General features: G+C 40.6%; 1 protein-coding gene across 1 annotated transcript in view; it reads right to left on the bottom strand.

Annotated features, from left to right (window-relative positions):
- DNAH2 (dynein axonemal heavy chain 2) overlaps positions 1-20,501 on the bottom strand; it is a 6,636,854-nt gene that overhangs the window by 844,576 nt on the left and 5,771,777 nt on the right. The window contains exon 73 of the mRNA XM_044077324.1: positions 1,041-1,185. Coding sequence (XP_043933259.1) covers positions 1,041-1,185 — 145 coding nt within the window. The remainder of the gene's footprint in view (positions 1-1,040; positions 1,186-20,501) is intronic.

Below are 20,501 nucleotides of genomic sequence, written 5' to 3'. Positions count from 1 at the left end.
GCACTTAGCTTAGTACTAATCTATGAACTGGCTGGACATTAGAAACTATGGCGTGTTCTGCCCCTGGGCTGTTATGGACATGCACTGAACTGTCTATCCCTCCCTTCCTGCCTGACATCCAACTTCCCTGAGCACCAGTCTACACTAGCACTCCACTGCAGAGATGCCATCACATACCCTCTCCTAGGATAGGAATATCCCATCCTCCCAGCCACCTCTGTCAAACACCTAAGCTAGTAACTGAACCAAGACTGTCTGGGTCATAGTCAGGATTTTAGCCCTTTATGACACTGGAGCAGCACTGCTGTAATTTTTTAAATCATAATTGGATATCTGAACTTCACATAGTCCAGCGGCTGTAAATGATGGGCATAAACACTGGCAGATTACACATACAGCAGCTATGAATGGCCCAAACTTAAAAAAAATGTATGGGGGGCCCCATGGTGTGAGAACCACCAAGACCCTCATAGTACACTTGATATGCCACTGATAACATATACTGAATGCATGAATGAATAAATTAACTAAAAACTTCCCTTGCACTGTGTTCATGCACATGCTCATCCTATAGGTCACAAAGGAGTAGTTTTGCAGCAGGACCTGAAAATGGTATCACTCCCTACAGCAGAAGTATTTGCAGTGGCTACTTTGGTACAGTGACACAGTATTTGCAACCTAGCCCTGTACACTTTTTGGTTATCATCAAGTTAAACAGTATAATTCACTGAAGAGAACATAAATAAATATGTAGGCTGAGAGGTAGATAAACACCATTTACCCCGTGTCACAAACTACATCTTTTTTTTTCATAGAAAGCTTAGACAAACACTGTACAGAGGGGAGGTAAGGTTACCTATCCTTCTACTAGCTATTCTACTACTACAGTCTACAATGTTTTTTTAGAAATATCAGTGTATGGTAGTTATATCTTCTAATAAAAAAAAAATTTATGGTCACACAGAGAAGTGGTATGCAATAGGTTAGAACTGTTTCCTCATTCAAGACCTGTATTTTCTTTTTTTACTGATGAGACTGACCTCACGAGCCATGTCAATCTTGGTCTCTGTCTGTTCACTGATCTGCAGTTGTTCTGATACTTCTGTAGCTGTAACTTTTGATGTCTGCAGTGTGTTTACCAGCTGGACATCATCCAGAAGGGAACCAGTTGCCTCATTCAGTAACCTGTACAAAAGCCAAAATTAACAGCATTCAGTTGAAGAAAAAAATACAAGGGGGAATAAGATAAGTAGAAAATAAAAACATATGTCAAACAACATGAGCTGTAAAACAAAGCAGTAGAAGATATGGAAAGTATGGTTATTCAAGGTACTCACCATAACACAATGAATCTGGGAACTCACCATGACACAATGAATCTGGGTACTCATTATGGCAAACTGAGTCTAGGGACTTGCCATAACACACAAAATCTGGGAACTCCCCTTAATACACTGAATCTGTGGACTCACAATAACAATGAATACAGGGACACTCCATAATACAGAGAGTACGGGTACTAGCCGTAACACACTGAGTCTGGGTACTTGCCACAACAACATGAGCTGTACAACAAAACAGTAGAAGAGATGGAAAGTATGCTTATGCAAGGTCGCAATAACACACAGAATCTGGAAGACTATGATAGTATGCAGGTTCCATCGAGTAGAATTGTGTGTCTGCATTGCTAAGGAAGTACAGTTGTGTAAGAACTTACCATAACAGATGATGTTTGAACAGATCATTGTTGCACTACTGCTAGAAATTGTGAAATATCCTGCCAAGGACATTTGGCAAGTCTACAAAAATATGAACTCCTCCCTCTTGCACTGTACATCCAACCTAAGACTTGTACACAATACTATGTGTTGGTATATAATGGAATTAAGACAATGAAAAATCTTTAAAGCTTTTTACCCCAGGAAAATCCTCTTAAGAAAAGGGTCACAGATATAGAGGGGAAATGGTTTGTAAGGACTCATCCTCAGATGAAAATATTGGGGGAAGAAGGCAGGATTCATATACTACAAAAGTGATACTATCTGAAAATCTACTGTTCTAATATGCTCTTAGACAACTGTACTAGGTTTTCCATTAGATCATTGTTGCAGTATTGCCGACAACTGGGAAGCTTTTCGAAGCTTTTATACTGACTCTGAGGAGGTTTAAGGTATAGAACTGGGGTCCACCATCACTTGATGAATTGGTCTGGCAAAACCAGCTTTAGCTCTACAGAAAGCATCAGTCATTTAATGTATAGTAAAATTCAAAACTTGTGACCATGTTGCTGCTTTCAGAATGGATCTAGAGTCCAAACCCTTGACATAAGCTTGAGAAGAGGCAACAGCTGTAGCAGAGTGAGCCTTGACCTGCCCTTGCAAAAACTTTCCATTGAAGGATTACCAAAAAGAAAAGGCAAGAGAAATCCACAAGGGGATGGTCTGCTTTGAAACTGGGAGATATAATTTTTCCATCAAAGGAAACAAACAATTGTTCAGATTTTTTGATGGACTTTGTCTCGTCCAAACAGAATCTTAATTATCTGAGGACATCCAGGAAATGAAGATTTGTTTCCTCATTATTCTCTGGACTGGGAAAAATGCAAGAAGATGAACACACTGATTCAAAGGCATTTCAGTGACCACCTGAGGCATAAAAGATGGGTTAGTCTTAAAGGCTACTCTATCCTTATGAAAAACCATAAAGGATAGGGTGTGCTTAAGGGCTTATATCCATGATACCCTTTTTGCAAAAGTTCATATTACTAACTGAACTATATACTAGGTGCAGAAGTATAAAGATGAAAAGGAGGCTGGTTCAAAAGGAGGAAAGACTGATTCGGGTCCAAAAGAGGAGGGATGGATTTTCTTGGAGGTATGAAATTAAGGATAGATTTAAGGAATTATCTGCCCTTGCAATGTGAAAGAAAAGAGGGTGGTCTAGAGTCAAGCAGAGTAAAATGGCTGACAAATGTCCCTTAAGAGAGGTGTATGCTTGTCTTGCATTATGCAGCTAACACACGTATTCTAGGATAATAGGTATACCCAGCTGATAGGGGTCCTGTCCTCTACTGTGTTACAAGAAAGAACATCTTCTCCATTTTGTAATGCAAGATTTTCTTGTAGCAGATTTCCTTACCTCCTTTATTATCTGCAGCATATTCTCAAGTAAAGGTGACTGGAAAGAATTAAAGCCTCTTCACAAAACAATCAAATTCAGAGTTTTTACATCTGGATGAATAAGAGATCCCTTTTGTAGTGTGAGCAAGTCCATCCTGTTGATAACTTGGGGTGACTGAACTTGACTAGATGAAAAGGAAAGGAGAAATAATGTTCCCTGGGCCAAATGGAGTCACCATCAACATTTGGTATTTGCCTGATTGAATATTCATAAGAACATTTGGAATGAGTGGAAAAGGACAAAAGCAATAAAGGAATTGTCCTTCCAAGCAGATTGATAAGGTGTCCATTTTCCACACTTCCCTGCATGGAACTCTGCAAAAGAACACCCTCAGCTGTCTGGTCAGAGTAAAGGCACAGATTTATCCAGGGAATTTCCCACTGATGGACAATATGAAGAAAGACCTCTCTGCTCAACATCCATCTTTGAGGGGCTGCTTTGGATCTGCTCTGGTAATCTACCACTGAATTAATCTCTGATGGAATATAAATTGTTTTGGGAAAGAGACTGTGGCAAATAACAAAATCCCAAGTTATAATGGCCAGCCTAGAGAAATGGTAAGACTTTGTTCACCCTTGTTTGTTGATATACCACAACTGGCCTGTTAGGTCTTAGAAAATTTCTGGGGACCAGATGTGATGAAGATCCTGCAAATCAAAAATCAGAGCTTTCATTTCCTTTATCTTTCTTGTGTGTTCATATGCCTTGCTTTGAGCAGACCCTTTGGACATTCATGTTCATTGAAACAGCTCCCCAAGCTAAGTCTAAAGCATCTTTTGAGACTTTCTGGATGAGAGAAAGGACCAGAAAGGAAACATCAGGACTGAGTGTTATCTGATGTTTCTACCAATGGATTTCTTTTTCTTTCTTTCTTCATAAAAGACAAGAGGGGGATTGGGAAGGGAGGGTGGCATTGCTAAAATGGATTTTAGGTATCATTAAACTTTCCTCATATGGAGTCTGGAGAGATGATAAAATCAGCAAACAACAGACAGCAGTATTGCTGGAAATGAGATCTTCCTCAAGTCTTGGTGAGTACCTTCACGAGGTGGACCCTGTTTTTTTTTACAAAATCTCACCAAGACAGCACTGATGTATACATATCATGGACAGAAGTACGTTAAAAAATAAAAAAGAGAGCTGGATGGACAAGTCCTAGGATAAAAAAAGTGCCCAACCATGGTAGGCACAATTGTGCCAGGATTGGAAAAAAATGACAGCGTTGAATCCCCAAGAAATGGAAACATTCCTACAGTAGGGTCAGGCCAGGTTCAGGGGGAGGATGCCCCCCCTGTTATAGAAGGTGGTAGAAGAAGTAGTAGTAGTAGTAGTCCACAAAAATCACAAAAACAGACAGGCCAAAGAACATCCATAAAGATAATAGAGTAGACTACTGAGGATAAGAAAGAAATTATGTATTGTTACGATTATACAAGAAGCCCAATATTTCTGGACAGTAGATATACAAAAAGATTAATTGAGAAATTAAAGGGAAAAATACTTGCACAAGAACAACTGCCAAAAGCAAATGTGTGTTCATTAAATCAACAAATTCATGAAAAACATTATATAGATCAAGAAACTTGAGATTCATGCAACATAACAGAAGTCAATAGGATATATTACTGTTCAGCTAAATTAATAACAGATAAAGCCTTACCACAAAAACGCAGGGCAGTAAAGGAAAGGAAGGTGAGAAATTGAATGCCATCATGGAAGTACTGACTAGAGAAAACTATGAGGCAATAAAGACAAGAAGTGTCACTGTTAAGAGAGTACAGAAGAGGGAATTGATCAACAAAATACTCAAAGATGGATGTGATAAAAGCATTACACAGTATCAGAACAGATCGGGATCTAGTGTATACTACTGCAAATAATAAACTAAAGATAATTTAGAAGATATGCAGATAACTATAAAGGAAAAGTACAAAACATGCAGCTTCTTGATGTCCAAAAAAGTTTTATAAAGAATTGGGAAACAAGGCAAAAGAAACTGAACCACCACCAAAAACAGAAGAAGACACATTTTGGAGAAAATCTATGAAGATCCTGTGGAACATAACCAAGATGCTGAATCGATAGAAGTAGCAAAAGATCAGAAACATGGCTTACTAATAACCAACTAATACTTAACCACAAAAAGACAAAACTCCTCTTTCTCCAAACACCCCTCTACCACCTTAAATCCTCATTTAACATCTCTTCACTTAACACCACCAATATCACTCCTGCAACCCATACAAAGCTCCTTGGAGTAATCATAGGTGACCAACTGAAATTTGACCTTCACATTCATCACTGTATTAAGAAAACACAACAAAAGGTTGGCCTACTATACAGAAAAAAAGGTTCCTCACCCCTGACTCCAGAATCTCACTATCCCATGCTTACCTTCTCCCCAACCTTTTCTACATCTCACAAATCTTTTCAAACCTTCAGTCTTCTCTACTCTCCAAACTCGAAACTACCTATAACAAAGTTGCAAGTTTTGCTGCTAATTTGCCATTCAAATCACACCACTGTCATATCCTCAAGTCACTCAGTTGGCTAGAGTTTCCAAACCAACTCAAATTTACTCAACTGCTCATCATCCACTCCATCATCAATAAACCCTTCATCTTGCCCTAGCATCTCCTCACTAGTCTCACTTTATAGCCCTCCCAGACCACTTCAGTTACTCACCTGCCATTCAATGGAACACGCTTCCCATGACCCTCAGAAGCATGTCCCAGGTCTACAAATTCAGGAAATCACTCAAACAATATCTAAACCACATCTGGATATGTCACTGTAACCACCCTACCTGAATCCTGTCCTCACTTCTCTATTACTTTTCCTCTTTATTCCTCTCTCCTTCCTAGTCCCAATTTCTTCCATTCACTATATGTTATCTTTTTACAACTAACCTGCTTTTTCATCCTTCTGGACCTCTGCTGTACTATCTCTTAACCTACTCCTAATAACTACACCTCCAGTAGAATACAATTAGAAACAGCCTGATATACTTAGTTGTTCATTGTCTACTATCCTACATGAGTGTGCCACCTTTATAACTATTTGTTTTACTATAATGTACAAAAGTCTCTTTTGCCTTATTTATTGTTAATTCATATTTAGTTAATCTCATTGTATTATACATTATTGTAACATGAAATCTGATATATTTCTTCTGTGGAGCTTTTCTCCCTGGGCCTCCACTGAAAAAGGGGTTCAACCCAGTCGGACTATCCTGGTCAACAAATGTCAAATAAGTAAATAAAGAAAAAGAAAGAATAAGTAGTTCAAATATACAAGATGTGAAATGGGATGAAGTACTGGCCACAGAAATTGAAACAAAATTAAGAAAAGCTCCTAAATGGGAATCCAAAGGCCCAGATGCAGTACCTAACTTCTGGCTAAAAGTATTAACATCTTTACATGAATATTTAGCAGATGATTAAGAATTATTCATATTCACACATGCAGAACTGACACTAAACTGGTTAAAAAAGGAAAAACAATACTACTCCTTAAGAGCAAACCTGCAAGCTATCCTAAAAATTATACACCTAATGCTATAATAATACAATTATTCTAATAATTATAGACTTGCCTTCCGATGATGTATAAAGTGTATACTGGAATTGATGATAGAGTTTATAGTCATTAAGAACAAAACTGGATCATGGCAATAGAACAAAAGGGTAACAAAAGAAAGTCATATGGAACAAAGTATCATTTGTTGTTAAAGTCATAATGGAAAACTGTAAAAAGGGGAAAATCTAAGTATGTCATAGACTGCAAAAAAAGCATTTGACAGTATCCCACATTCATGGATAAAAGAGTGCTTTATAAATGTATAAGCTACACTCTACACTGATCAATTACATTACAGCAACCATGAAACAGTGGCAAACCACTTTGCAATTAAGTCATGATAAAGAACAAATTATGATTCCAGGGATAAAAATTCAAAGGGGGTTATTCCAGGGTAACTTTGTCATCACTGCTCCTTTGTCTTGCCTTAACCCCTTAAGCTGTCTACTTAACAGATTATGTCATGGCTACAATTTGGCTCCCAGAAAACTACAAAGTATAAAGACTTATCATCTTTTTGTGGATGATTTAAAACTATATAATTCATTTGATGAGGAACTGAAGGCCCAACTACAAGTGGTCAAAACTTTCTCAGATGATATAAGAATGTCGTTTGGTCTTGATAAATGTGTAAAAGCAAGTTTCAAAGCTGTAAAGCTGCAGCACCAAAAAATATCAATCTGGGACAGGAATGTGATATAAAAGAACTTGAGCAAGAGGGAGTGTATAAATATTTGGGAACTGATGAAGGATCTACAATAAAACATGAACAAATGTGAATACACCACAGTAAGGAATACTTTAAAAGACTAAAATTACTACTGAAAGCAGCTCTGATATCTAGGAACAAAGTCCAGTCTATAAATCAATTTGCTCTTCCTGTCCTAATTTACAGTTTTGGAGTGAATGACTGTCCCCAAAAGAAAAATGCTTCATGCTCATCATATGATTTATAAAAATCAGTGTATACCAAGATTATATATTCCCTGTTCTGAAGGAGGTATGGGCCCCCTCAAAAGTGATTACATGTACAGATCTGCAGTCGTAGGACTGCATACATACCTGCTGACCTCACAAGATCCAAATGTAGTGCAAGTTTAAAAACATAAGAAGAATAAGTTTAAGATGACTTCCCTGCTTAGTTTAGAAGAAGCATATTGATGTGAAGTGGGAATGGAAATCAAACCAGAAGTAGACAAAAAAATCAGGCAGCAACTGAATGTGCCCAAAAAACTAAAGAAAGAATATAAGGTGAAAGATCAGATGAGAAGGCAAGAAATGTGGGAAATGCATAAATACAGTTGCGAATACAGAAAACTCTTGGAATAACCTCATGTCAATCTGGACTGAATGTAGGAACAGTTAAGGACAGGTGAATTTAAACCAAATGATAAAAGGTTATTACTGGCGGCTCAGGACCACATACACGTTGGTTCACAAAGTCCACTGAACATATGGAAGAAACAGGCAAATACAGGTTTTGTAAAACAGAACTGGAAACAGTCGCACAACTTGTTGCTGGGTGTGATACACTAATGGCACTGTACAGTGCATAATAATGTGGCAAGACTGTTGCATTGGGGATTGTGCAAACAGTATAATATTGAAGTTTCTGAGAAGCACTGGAAACGTGAGCCACGAAGCATTATAGAAACAATGAAGGTTATATCAGATGGGGTCACTCATTAGCAGCAGTTCAAACAACAGATGCGAGTAAACCAGATATAGTAGTCCATGAAAAGAAGACAAAACTAGTATTGATCATTAAAACTGCTACAACTAGTGGTGGCACAGAGAAACACAAAATCATAAAATACCAGGATTTACAGGCAGAAATGAGTGCAATGTGGAAGAAGGATACTCAGATGGTTCCAATAGCATTAGGAGCAATGGGTCTTATAAAAATGAATGTACAATTGCACTTAGATACGTTACAGATGCATGTAACTCTGTATGAATTGCAGGAGGCAGTACTGGGAATGTTGTGGGTGCTGCAAAGAGCACTTCTGGCTAACATAAAACATTGAAACAATACTAATTTCATGAACTTAAATCATACTTTGACAGGAATGGGGTCCATGCCCATCATTGTGTTAGAAATCAAAAAAACTTGGAGAAATTGAAAAGGGAGTCTGGCAAATGGGTTATCTGTATTGTTAATGCCATGTGCCCCAGGGCTCTAAGACTCTCTCTTGCAGAGGTTGCTTCCAGATTTGAGAGGGATAAAAACAGGAAATAATGAAAGCACAGTTATGCAAGTAAACTCACCATAACAGTAGATGTATGAATGATCACTGGTGCATTAGCCAAAGCTATACGAGTTATATCCTGCATAAGAAATTTCAGCCGGCTAGTAAACAAAGTTTACGGGCACCTTCCATGCACTCAAACTGTTATTCATCTCTAGCTGTGCTGACTAAAAAGGCAGGTTTGGGTGCCAAGCCTTCTTGCATGGAGTCCTGGAAAAGAATCTTGCCAGCTGATTGTTCAGGGAGGATGCAAACAGTCTACTTGAGGAGCTCCCCACAGATGGATCAAATCATGGAAAAACCCCGATCTAGCCTCCATACATGTAGGTCTGTTCTTGTCCTGCTCAGCTTGCCTATCACACAATTTTCTTCTGACAGAATGTAGGATGCCTGTACAGTGAGATTGTGCTGTAAAGCTATATCCCATGCTAATATGGTTAGTCTGTATAGTGCAGATGGAATAAGACCTGGTTCTTCCTTTATTTATAAACCATATAACTGTGGTATTGTCCATAACAACTTGAAATGGTCCTGGAGACCAAAGGTGATTCAGAGAGTTGAGTGCCTTAATAAGAATAAGTATCTCTTTTCAATTTATGTACTTGTGTCTGTCTTTGATGTCCCAGATACCTTGTACTTTTATCCCCACTGACACTTTTCTCCAAGCAAAGTCTAATGTGTCTGTGGTGACTGAATGCTTTGGAGCAAGAGGGAAGACCTGGATTCAGAGATAACTGCTGTCTCCAACAAGTGATTTCTCTTCTCACAAATACCAGACCTGCAATCTAAAAATATTAATGGGTGTTGGTGCTGGGACCAAAGGAAATTCAGATACCATTACATCTTTCTCATGTGGAGTCTTGCCAGAGATATAATTAGAATCATATATACCATGAGACCCAGAATCCTGAGGTATTCCCTTGCAGTGACAGAAGTCTGAGTGTAAAACCTCTGGAATAGCTCTAAATATAGATCTATTTTTCCTGTGGAAGAAAAGCTTTTTGTACTGAGGTGTCTAGCAGATACCCCAGGAACACAATCCTGTGTGATAGAGTAAAAAAGACTTTTGAATGTTCTCTTAGAATCCCAGCATGCATAAGAGATGTCTCTCCCAAGTGACAAATTCACATTGGAAAAGGCCCTGCAAAGATAAGCACATTGTCTAAATATAAAAAAAAAATGTGGATACCCTGTAGCCTGCAATGAGCTATAAATGAAAGTTATGTACTTACCATAATGTTAGATCCATGTTATCTACATCCATCTAGCTTAATGTATGGGTTATTGGATCTGACTAGATCATACCTAGGTGTCTTTTTCTAGCACCCAGATCCAGGGCTCAGGCTGCTTCCTTAACCATAATTCCCTCCTATCCCTGCAATACCTCAGATCGAGTTTGCCTGCTTGTGCCCAAGACTTTATCTTACAGACACATAAAATTATGAATAGCCTACCAATCTTGAAGAAGGGTGAGAAATCAGCTCAAGTTTGAATATATAACAAGGCCATGGACAGGTCCAATCAATCAGTCAAAAGCCAAAGGGTGACAGTTATGTTAAGGGGGACAGCGGGAGGGATGTTGAGACAGATGGAAGAAGGCAACAAAGATCTAGCATTATGTAAGTATTTAGCTTCCATAAATGATGTTGTCTCTTCCATCCGATTTACAAATTGGGCAGATTCCCCAGCTACTAGGACTCTAGGGTAGACTCATGGAAGGATATTCCAAAGAACAGTGGAGCCAAAGGATGCACAGGATCTACAATGCATGTCCAGCTCACAGTAAAAAACAAAGGTATGAACAGCAGACCTAGCAGCTGCAGCACAAATCTCATTTATGGGAACTCTAGCAAAATAAGCAGTGGATGCTTCACTGATCTACCTGAATGGGCCTTCGGTTTGTGTGGTACAGCCAATCCATTTTCTTTACAGACAAGGGTAGTGCAATCAGAGAGCCACCTGGACAGGGTGACTTAAGAACCACCTTGACCTAACTTGGTCTTTGATAAAGAGAGAAAAATGGTGATCTGTTTTTCTGAACCCTTTGGTACGGTGTAACATCCATTGGGTGTAAGATATATTCATCTTTGTTATAAAAGTTCAGAAAGAAACATGTTATGTTAATCATCTGATTAAGCAATGCTTCTGAGGCCACTTTGGGAAGAAAATATGGATTAGTCTGAAGTGACACCCTATCCTTGTGAAAATTTAAGTAGGTAGGCTTGCAAGTTAAGGCTTGAATTTCTGAAATTCTCTTAGCAGAATTTAGAGCTACCAGGAAAATAATTTTCCAAGTCAGAAACTTCAGATCTGCTGATGCTGCTTGTTCATTTGGTGAACTGGTTAAGGCCTGAAGCAGCAAAGTAATATCCCAGGGAAGGATTGAGCAAAAAAGGGAAGTTATGTACTTACCATAATTTTCCATCTGTGTTGTCCATTTTCATTCTTTCTCAACTGATGGGGTCGGAGCCAACCCCTCGGATCCAACTCGGCCATTGCCTAAAGCTCGTGGCAACCAAAAACTCTCAAGCTTCTCCTTTACCCATAATGCACCAACCCTAAGTTACCTCAAATCTTGTTTGCAGATTTTTGCCAGAAAGGAAATATTTACTACGCATAGATAAAGGAGGTGAAAAATTGCTTGCAGTCAATACATAAAAAGACTATCTGGTGCTCAATACAAAGGACAGTGATGTCTCCAAAAGACTCATTCTTCCAGAAGTTGCAAATGATGGAGGTTGGTAGGTGAGGAGTTGAGGAAGAATGAAAATGGACTACACAGATGGAACATTATGGCAAGTACATAACTTCTTTATCTGATTATGTCAATTTTATTCTATCTTTAACTGAAGGGACAGAGTCCCCAGCTACCTAAAATCTTGGGTGGATTCAAGGCAGGAGCCTGGGTACAGCTAAACCAAAAGATGCTCTACCTCTGCAGACCAGATCCAATTTGTAATGAGTAACAAAGGTATGAGGAGTAGCCTAAGTAGCTGCTGCATATGTATGTCGTCACTTGAATTTCTGAAATTCGTCTAACAGATGTAATGGCTACTAGGAAAAACATTTTCCGAGTAAGATATTTCAGGTCACACTTAGCCGTCTGCCTAAGGTTTGATGTCTGGATGGATCATGCCTGTCGGGTGAGACTGGAGGCCTGGAACTGGATCCAGAATCCAAAGTTGGTGAAGTAAGTGAGGTTAAACAAAGGGGAACCAAATCTATCGAGGCGAGAAAGGTGCAATGAGGATGACTTTGTTCTTCAACATGGCAGTTTTCTGTAGAAATTTCGGGATTAGTGGGCTTCGTGGATAGACGTATAGTAGGTCTATATTATAACAACGAATGATCAGATGATCGAACGTTGTTATATCGACCCCTAAAGTGAGAAAAGGCAAAACATCGAACAACCAGAACAGTGATTTTTTTTTCCCCAGGGAAAAAATCGCTGTTCCCAAAAAAAAAAAAAAACACTAAATGAAGTGGGGGGCTGAGCCCCCCCACACACACACACTTAAATATACCAAATCTGAGATTGCACTACAGTGAAGGAAATGGCACAACCCAGCTGGCCGGCCCAGCCATTTCTTTCCCTGGGAAAAAGTTTGCTGTTCCGGCCGTTCGCTATTTTGCCGGTTCGACATTTGTTGTTCGACCTAACAGTGTTCGATTATCTGATCGTTCACTAATATAAAGTAAATCCACATAGTAGACTGGGGAGCCAACCGTGAAGTACAGCATCCCTTGGTGATTAAGGCAAAGTAGCTGCTGTATTTATTGTTTAGGGGAGAAGCAAAAAGGTCGCAGCAAGGCTGGCACTACTGGTGAAAAATCATTTCCGTCACGTTCTTGTTGAGAGACCACTCGTGAGGTAGAAGAACACAACTGCTCAACTTGTCTGCTATCACATTGGGCTTCCCCAGAATGTGCATTGCTATGAGAAAGCAGTTGAATGAGATCACCCATTGCCACACTCTGACTGCTTCTTGACGTAATGGGTAAGATCTGGTCCCTCCTTGTTTGTTGATGTACCAAACTATTGACATATTGTCTGTTTGAATTGCAATTGTCCCTGAAGAAAGAGCATTCTAAAGGGCTTGCAGTGCTAAAAACACTGCTCTTATCTCTAGGACATTGATATGCAAGTTGTTCTCTTTGAGAGACCAAGTGCCTTGTAGTGTTTTCTCCAGAAAATGCCCCCCCCCCACCCCAACTGGGAATTGTTCGTGGTCACTATGGCCTTGGGCTGAGGGGAAATGAATGGATGGCCTTGTAGAACCTGATCTGATTGAATCCACCACCTGAGATCTCCCTTGCATATGTGAGTGATTTGACTCAGAGTTAACATGGGTTGATAAAGTATCGATCACTGTGTTGCTAGCATCCACTGTGGAATCCTCATGCAAAATCTGGCTAAAGGTACTAGTATTATTGTCGCTGACATTGATGCCAGAGCTTGAAGGACCAAGCGGGATGAAATCTTGGTACTGCAGATTATTTTTCTGAGCTGTGATCTTACAGTTTGCACCTTTGTGGGAGGCAGGGAAGCTATCACTGAATCTGCGTTGAAAAGTGCTCCTATGAATTCCAAATCCTGAGTTGGTTCCAGTGGAGACTTGTCGTAGTTTATGGTTATCCCCAGATGAGAACTTGTCTGGAAAACATGATCTCTTGCCCTTATTAACTGATGCCTGGTTGGGGAGGTAATAAGCCAGTCATCTAGATATGGAAGCACCTAGAATCCTTGCAGTCTTAATTCTACTACTACCATACATTTGTTGAAAACCCTGGGGGGCTGTGGTGAGGCCAAAGGGCAGAACTCTGAACTGCTAATGACTGGTTCCCAGTCGGAAGCTTAAGTACCTTCTGGATCGTCTGTTCATGTTTATGTGATAGTACATATCCTGAAGGTCTATTGAGCACATCCAATTATCCTTGCCCAGGAAAGGGAGAATGGACTGAACTGTGACTATCCAAAACTTGGTGCTTTGACCTAACTTATTTAAGTTGCTGAGATCCAAAACAGATCTCCAGTTCCCTGTTTTCTTTGGCACTAAAAAGAACCTTGAGTAAGTTTTGGATTCTATGCAGTCTGCAGGACCTCTTGGATGACTCTTTTTCTAGCAGCTTTTGTATTTGAATTGCTGCTTGTTCCCTCTGACTGGTTGAAACATCAGGGATTTTGTTTGATTTTGGAGGTGGAAGGGAAAAGGGTATTATATAACCTCTGGAAATACTCCTCTGCACCCAAGTATTTTTTATGTCCAGCCAGTGTCTCTGGTGCAGGGATAATCGACCCCTGGTTGCCTCCAGAGGTGGACAATCAGGCCTCCTTTTCAGGAGTGCTTGGTAAGGTCTGTAAAAGAAAGAATCTCTGCACCCATGGTTTTGTGGCCACATCTTCTGCAGGGGCAGCATTAACCATTGCAGTTCCCTCCTTTATCTCTGAGGGAACTGCATCCACATGTGTCCTGGAAAGGACCCTGGGATTTCTTGAACCACATCTTCCAACAAATCACTTATCCCTAGAAAAGGATCTGTGAGGGGTTGAAAAATGTACGCCCATGGCAGATAGGGTCTTTTTATCCCTCTCATATCTGGATAATGTGTCCTTCACCTTGAGGCCAAACTGCCTTTTCCCGCCTAAAAAGCAAGTTTCTAACTGCTCTGTGCTTTAAAAAGTTTTAATTGCATTGCCTTTCTGCTTTTTACAGTTTTGCACTTGTTTTATATCATTTTAAGTCATTTTTGTATTGTATAACTGTTGTAGGCTACACACTAAAGTGCGCTAGCCTGTTTATAGCATTTACAGTGTTTTCTGTGTGTTTTTTGGAGCTTTTCACCCTGGGACTCTACTGAAAATGGACATGCATCCAGCTAGGCTAGCCTGGTCAACAAATGTAAAATAAAAAAATAAATAAAAAATAAATACATTTTTCTGCTGTTCTCTGAAAAAAAACAAAAAAATATTCTCTTTTCCCGTATAGTTTCCTGTGTTGCCCATATCCTTACTTGGATAGGAGGAAGCTTCTCTGTTCACCAGTGAGAGTGGGGAGCTTTGAGCAGCCTATCTGCCCCTGGAGAAGTGGTCTCAGCCCTGAAACTAATAGCTTATTGGCCGTTTTGGATCAATTCCTATCTCTTTCAGTTTCCCTGCTTTAAAACCCGCATTTGCTCGGTTTTGCACATAGCGCAGCATCGGGCAGCGCCGCTTGAACAGGTTTAGACTATTCCTGGCTCCACAAAGTCTGCTCTTCACTTTTTCCCTTAGAACTGATCTAAATCTCAAAGTAAGCACTCTATTTTCATTCTAAAGTAATCTTATAAGTAAACACTAATAAACTAAAACACTACACCCTCTTATACTCCTTTTAAGTACTTGGCTCCCTATTGGTCCTTTCTGATCAGTCAAAAAGTAGTTACTTATACTATTCTGGCATGTCCAAAAGTCAGTTTCGGGTTTACTCTCCAGTCCAGCTGGTGAATCTGGGAATCTTGAGGCAATGTTACAACTGCCTTATGTACACAGACCACTCTCTCCTCCTCCCTACAAGCTCAAATATATGTGAGAGATGCAACTATATAGCCAAACTGGAGGCTGAGCTCTCTCAACCCAGTACTGGCACAGTCAGTCAGGAGGAGAAGGGAACCACACACACCACAAATCCAGTCTCATATAGAACTATTGCATCAGCAAACCAAACACATAAACACACAAAAACATACTCGGAGGCTCTAAATAAAAATCTGCCTAAGGAGCAGAGACCTCCAAAGCAGACATCCAGGCAACCCCTACCCCACAACAATACCCACGTATCACATAGTTCACAAAGTCAGTGTGCCACACAGTCACAGCCCTTAAGGCTAAACAACACACCTAATACACTTGTAATAGGTGACTCTGTTATCAGACACACTGACGTCCCACTCACCAGACTGAACAAGAAGAAGGTCACTGTAAGCTGCCTGTCGGGTGCCAGGATCCACCACATAACGCAAGCACTCAGGTCACTCCAAAGCAAGTACAAATATGACTCCGTCATTGTCCATGCTGGTGTGAATGACCTGAGATGTACCTCCCTGGACTACATGAAAAGAGACATAGAGGAGCTCTCTGATCATGTAGCCCAGGCCGGTATGACCCTGACCTTGTGTAGCATCTTGCCCTCACCAAGAATGATGTCACAGTATAAAGACAAAATTATCAATTTTAACAATTGTCTAAAGTATTGGTGTCATTTAAAGGGGATCCAGTGTCTGTCAGCCTAGGATGACATGCTGGACAAGCCACGTTGCTTCGCTAGGGACGGCTTGCACCTGTCACCCCTGGGCTTTCGAATACTGGCTAAGGCTCTTGCCACCCCCATAGTGCCTTTTTTAGGCAAGGCTCAAAAGACAAACCCACCTCCATAGACAACACAAGGAAAAAAAAAACTAAAGGTAATGCTGCTCAACGCCAGAAGTCTAAACCTCAAGATGCATGCACTCAAGGCTCTCCTCTGTATGGAGAATACCGATATCTGTGCAGTAACAGAAACATGGTTCAAGGCTCCCGAGAGCACCCCAACACTACCAGGTTATACCTCATACCATGCTTTTCGGCCCCAAAACTCAGACCAAACCATAAAAGGAGGGGGAGTATCCATATTCATCAAAGATACCCACACTTCCAGGTTAGTGGCACTGAACGAAGCATTGGAGACCATCCATGTGCAACTAACAGTGAGCAAAACTGCCTTTCAGTTTGTAGGCTGCTACAGACCACCCTCCCAAACTCAGGAACCCCACTCGGCTTTCCTGAGAACACTGGAGAATATGAAGGTCTCTCCAAACACCATTATATTGGGTGACTTCAACTACCCAAACATTGACTGGGAAAACTACTCAAGCCCCAACACCCTCACCCAACGGTTCCTAGAATTTATAAACTCAAATGCTATGGAACAACTGGTCACCACTCCCACAAGAGGGGAAAACATATTGGACCTGGTCATCACCAACATGGGGACTCTATGTGCCACATCAGAGGTATACCCCTCATTGGTAAGGTCAGACCATAAATTAATCTCACTGGACATCCATATCCCGTCCCCACCCCCAGCCAAGGAAACCACGGTGAAGAACTTCTCAAAAGCAAACTTCACACTTCTAAAAACTGAGGTGGAATCCTTCAAAGCCCCCGGGCCAGTGAAAAATATGGCCCAAACCGCAGAATCCTTTACAAACGCATTTTATGGACACCTACAGGAATGCATGGATCGTGCTATCCCAAATAAAACCAAGACTCACTCCTCCAAAGGCAGGAGACCTGTCTGGTGGACCCTGGCCATAAATAAGCTATACAACAGAAGGAGGAAGCTATTACATGATAGAGCAAAATCCCAAAAAGGGAAGGCATCTCTGATCAGTACTAGCAAGAAACTACGATCCCTCATAAAATCATCTAAGGCCAGCTTCGAAAGAAAAATTGCACAAGACACTAAAGATAATCACAAGGCCTTCTTTAGTTATGTCAGGAACCTGGCTGGCAACTCCCAGATATGATCTGAGTTAGTGCAAAATGACAAAAAAATACACTGAACCCACAGACATTGCCAACATCCTGGCAGAAGTTCAGTGCAAACTCCTGTTTTACAATCATGTAAAAATTCCTTGAGATTCTTGACTTTCATGCACCCATCCGCTCTAAAAAAACCAAGCCAAAAACTGCACTGTGGCTCTCAAAAGAGACCAGGCTTAAAATTAAGCTCAGAGACAAAGCTTGGGCTTTATGGCAAACTACTAAACTCCCTCAGGATCAAATTGATTACAGGCAACTTAGGAATGAAACTAAAAAACTTATACTACTTGACAAAAAACAACACTACAGTAATCTACAATCCTCTAACCAAAATAACCCTCAAAAGTTCTGGGCTGGACTAAACAATCTAATACACCCTGGCAAAAAGACTACCCCTGTACCTGAGGCCCTCACCGATAAACCACTAGAAGTAGTTGCAGATAGTTTTAATCGCTTCTTCACTGAGACTATCCACACCCTAGCCAGCAACATGCCCCCTAGCCCCTACAGCCCAAACAGCTCCACCTCTAAAAATCTTCCACAATTTAGCTTCCATCCAATTGCTACATCATTTATCCATACCTTACTCAGAAAACTAAAACCTACCACACTCGCAGCTGACCAACTTCCAGCTGAATAGCTACAAAAATCTGCTGACGCCATTGCCTGTCCAATCTCAGTACTTATAAATCGCACATTAATAGAAGCTAATATTCCCAATATCTGGAAAATATCTTATGTCATCCCTCTCCATAAAGGGGGAGGCTCTACTGAACTATCCAATTATAGGCCAATAGCCATACTCTCTCCCCTAGCCAAAATAATGAAAAAATGTATCCAAAAACAGTTCATGCACCACTTAATAAACAACCATCTCCTGGCAAACACTCAACACGGCTTCAGACCTCACCACAGCACCACTACAGCCCTATTAGCCTTCTCTAACACCATTAACTTTCATTGTAATAACAACCATATTTCTTCAGCCCTATTCCTGGACCTGTCCAAAGCTTTTGATATGGTGGATCACCAACTATTGATCCATTCCCTAAAATCACTCTGTCTAGATCTAAAATAACTTCAATGGTTTGAGTCCTACCTGAGTGATAGACAACAAGCCGTACTCTGGCACTCTAAACTTTCCACCCTATTACCAAACAACCTGGGTGTTCCACAAGGGTCCATACTAGGTCCTCTGTTATTCTCCATCTTCATCAATGATCTTCACACTGCCATTCCTAAAGTTAACTGCATCCAATACGCAGACAACTCAACACTGATTTGCTCAGCTACATCCCCTACAGAGTTGCAGCTAAGTACCCAAACAACCTTCAACACGATAGAAAACTGGCTATCCAACCACCGCCTGATTCTAAACCCCAAAAAGACTAAAATGCTTATATTCCTACCAACACAAAAGTCCCTCCCCATAAACTTCACAATCAAATCCAAAGATGGCACAATTATCTCTCCTGACCCATCTACTAAACTTCTAGGTGTCACTATTGACATCCACCTAAAGTTTGATCTACATGTTAACCAACTGATCAAAACCATCAATAAAAAACTAGGTTCACTGTACAGATTAAAGAACTTTCTAACTCCCATAGCCAAAGTAGCCATTGCTCGTTCTCATCTTCTCTCTACTCTCCTGTATGCATCCCCTCTTCTTTTAAATAACAATAAGTCCAATCTAAACAAACTCACTACCTGTTACAATCACATTGCCAGATTCGCCACTGGGCTCCCTTTTAGAACACATCACTGCATTAATCTAACTCAGCTTGGTTGGCTCGAACTTCCTAGTCTAGTGCTATACAACCAACTGATCATAGCCCACAAAATCATATACACCCCTGAAAACACCCCTTCACTCAAACACCTAGTCACCCTGCACAACAATCCACGACCACTTCGTTCTTCCAACAAAGTCCTCATCCAGACTTACAAAACTAATAACCTAGCCGGTGACTCTCTCCTGTCCTACTCCCTAGGTAGAACCTGGAACCTTTTACCCCCGGAGATTACCTCAATTTCTTCCCTGAATCACTTCAAAGCCAAGCTCAAACTACACCTGGGGTCCAAAAGGTCCTGCTACTGTACCAAGCCTGGCTAATCCTTACTCTTCACAATGTATTTAGTCTTCATTCTCTCCTTCTAACTAAAACATCTCACTCTCACTTACTAACGATGTAAGCTTGTGGTTCCTATTACAATATTATTAATGTCAACTTCTGACTCCATGTTCTAAAATGTATTTTGTCGGTTCTTCAAGCAATCCTATACTTTTGTACATTGTTTTTGAATTTCTGTATGTTTTTGTTGCTTTTGTTGGAGCTTTTCTCCCCGGGCCTCCACTGAAAATGGACATATATCCAGTTGGACTATCCCGGTTAACAAATGTAAAATAAAAATAATAAATAAATAAATAAACTTCTCCCCCCTTCCCCCCAAAAAGAGCAAATGTATATCCCAACAGAGTGTAGCCTCCCTGACATCACAGATGCACAGGTGAGAGCTGCCCTCTCCAAAGCAAAAAACACAGCATCAATGGGACCGGACAATGTCTTGGGCTGCGTCTTACATGAGCTCCAAGAAGAACTTAACCCTCACATAAAGTCACTGTTCAATCTCAGCCTTACTACAGGATATGCACCCAAGGAATGGTGTATAGCAACAGTGGTCCCTCTCCACAAAGGTGATGCCACAATGGACCCCGGAAACTATCGCCCTATAAGCCTGACTAGCCTGGTCTGCAAAGCTATGGAGCGTATCATCATGGAACTCATAAACAAAGACATTGGGAACCTCCAGACACTGGATCCTACCCAATTCGGCCTTGTTAAGGGCAGATCTTGCCTCTTGAACCTGGTAGACTTCCTTGAAACAGTTACCAAGGCCATAGATGAAGGGAAGGCAGTCCACACAGCCTA

This window comes from Protopterus annectens, chromosome 7.part0, assembly GCF_019279795.1.
Source record: "Protopterus annectens isolate FY-2018-M chromosome 7.part0, PAN1.0, whole genome shotgun sequence".
In the NCBI taxonomy this organism is placed as follows: Eukaryota; Metazoa; Chordata; order Ceratodontiformes; family Protopteridae; genus Protopterus; species Protopterus annectens.
Note: the sequence above shows the minus strand (reverse complement) of the source record. Positions and strands in the feature narration are given on the sequence as shown.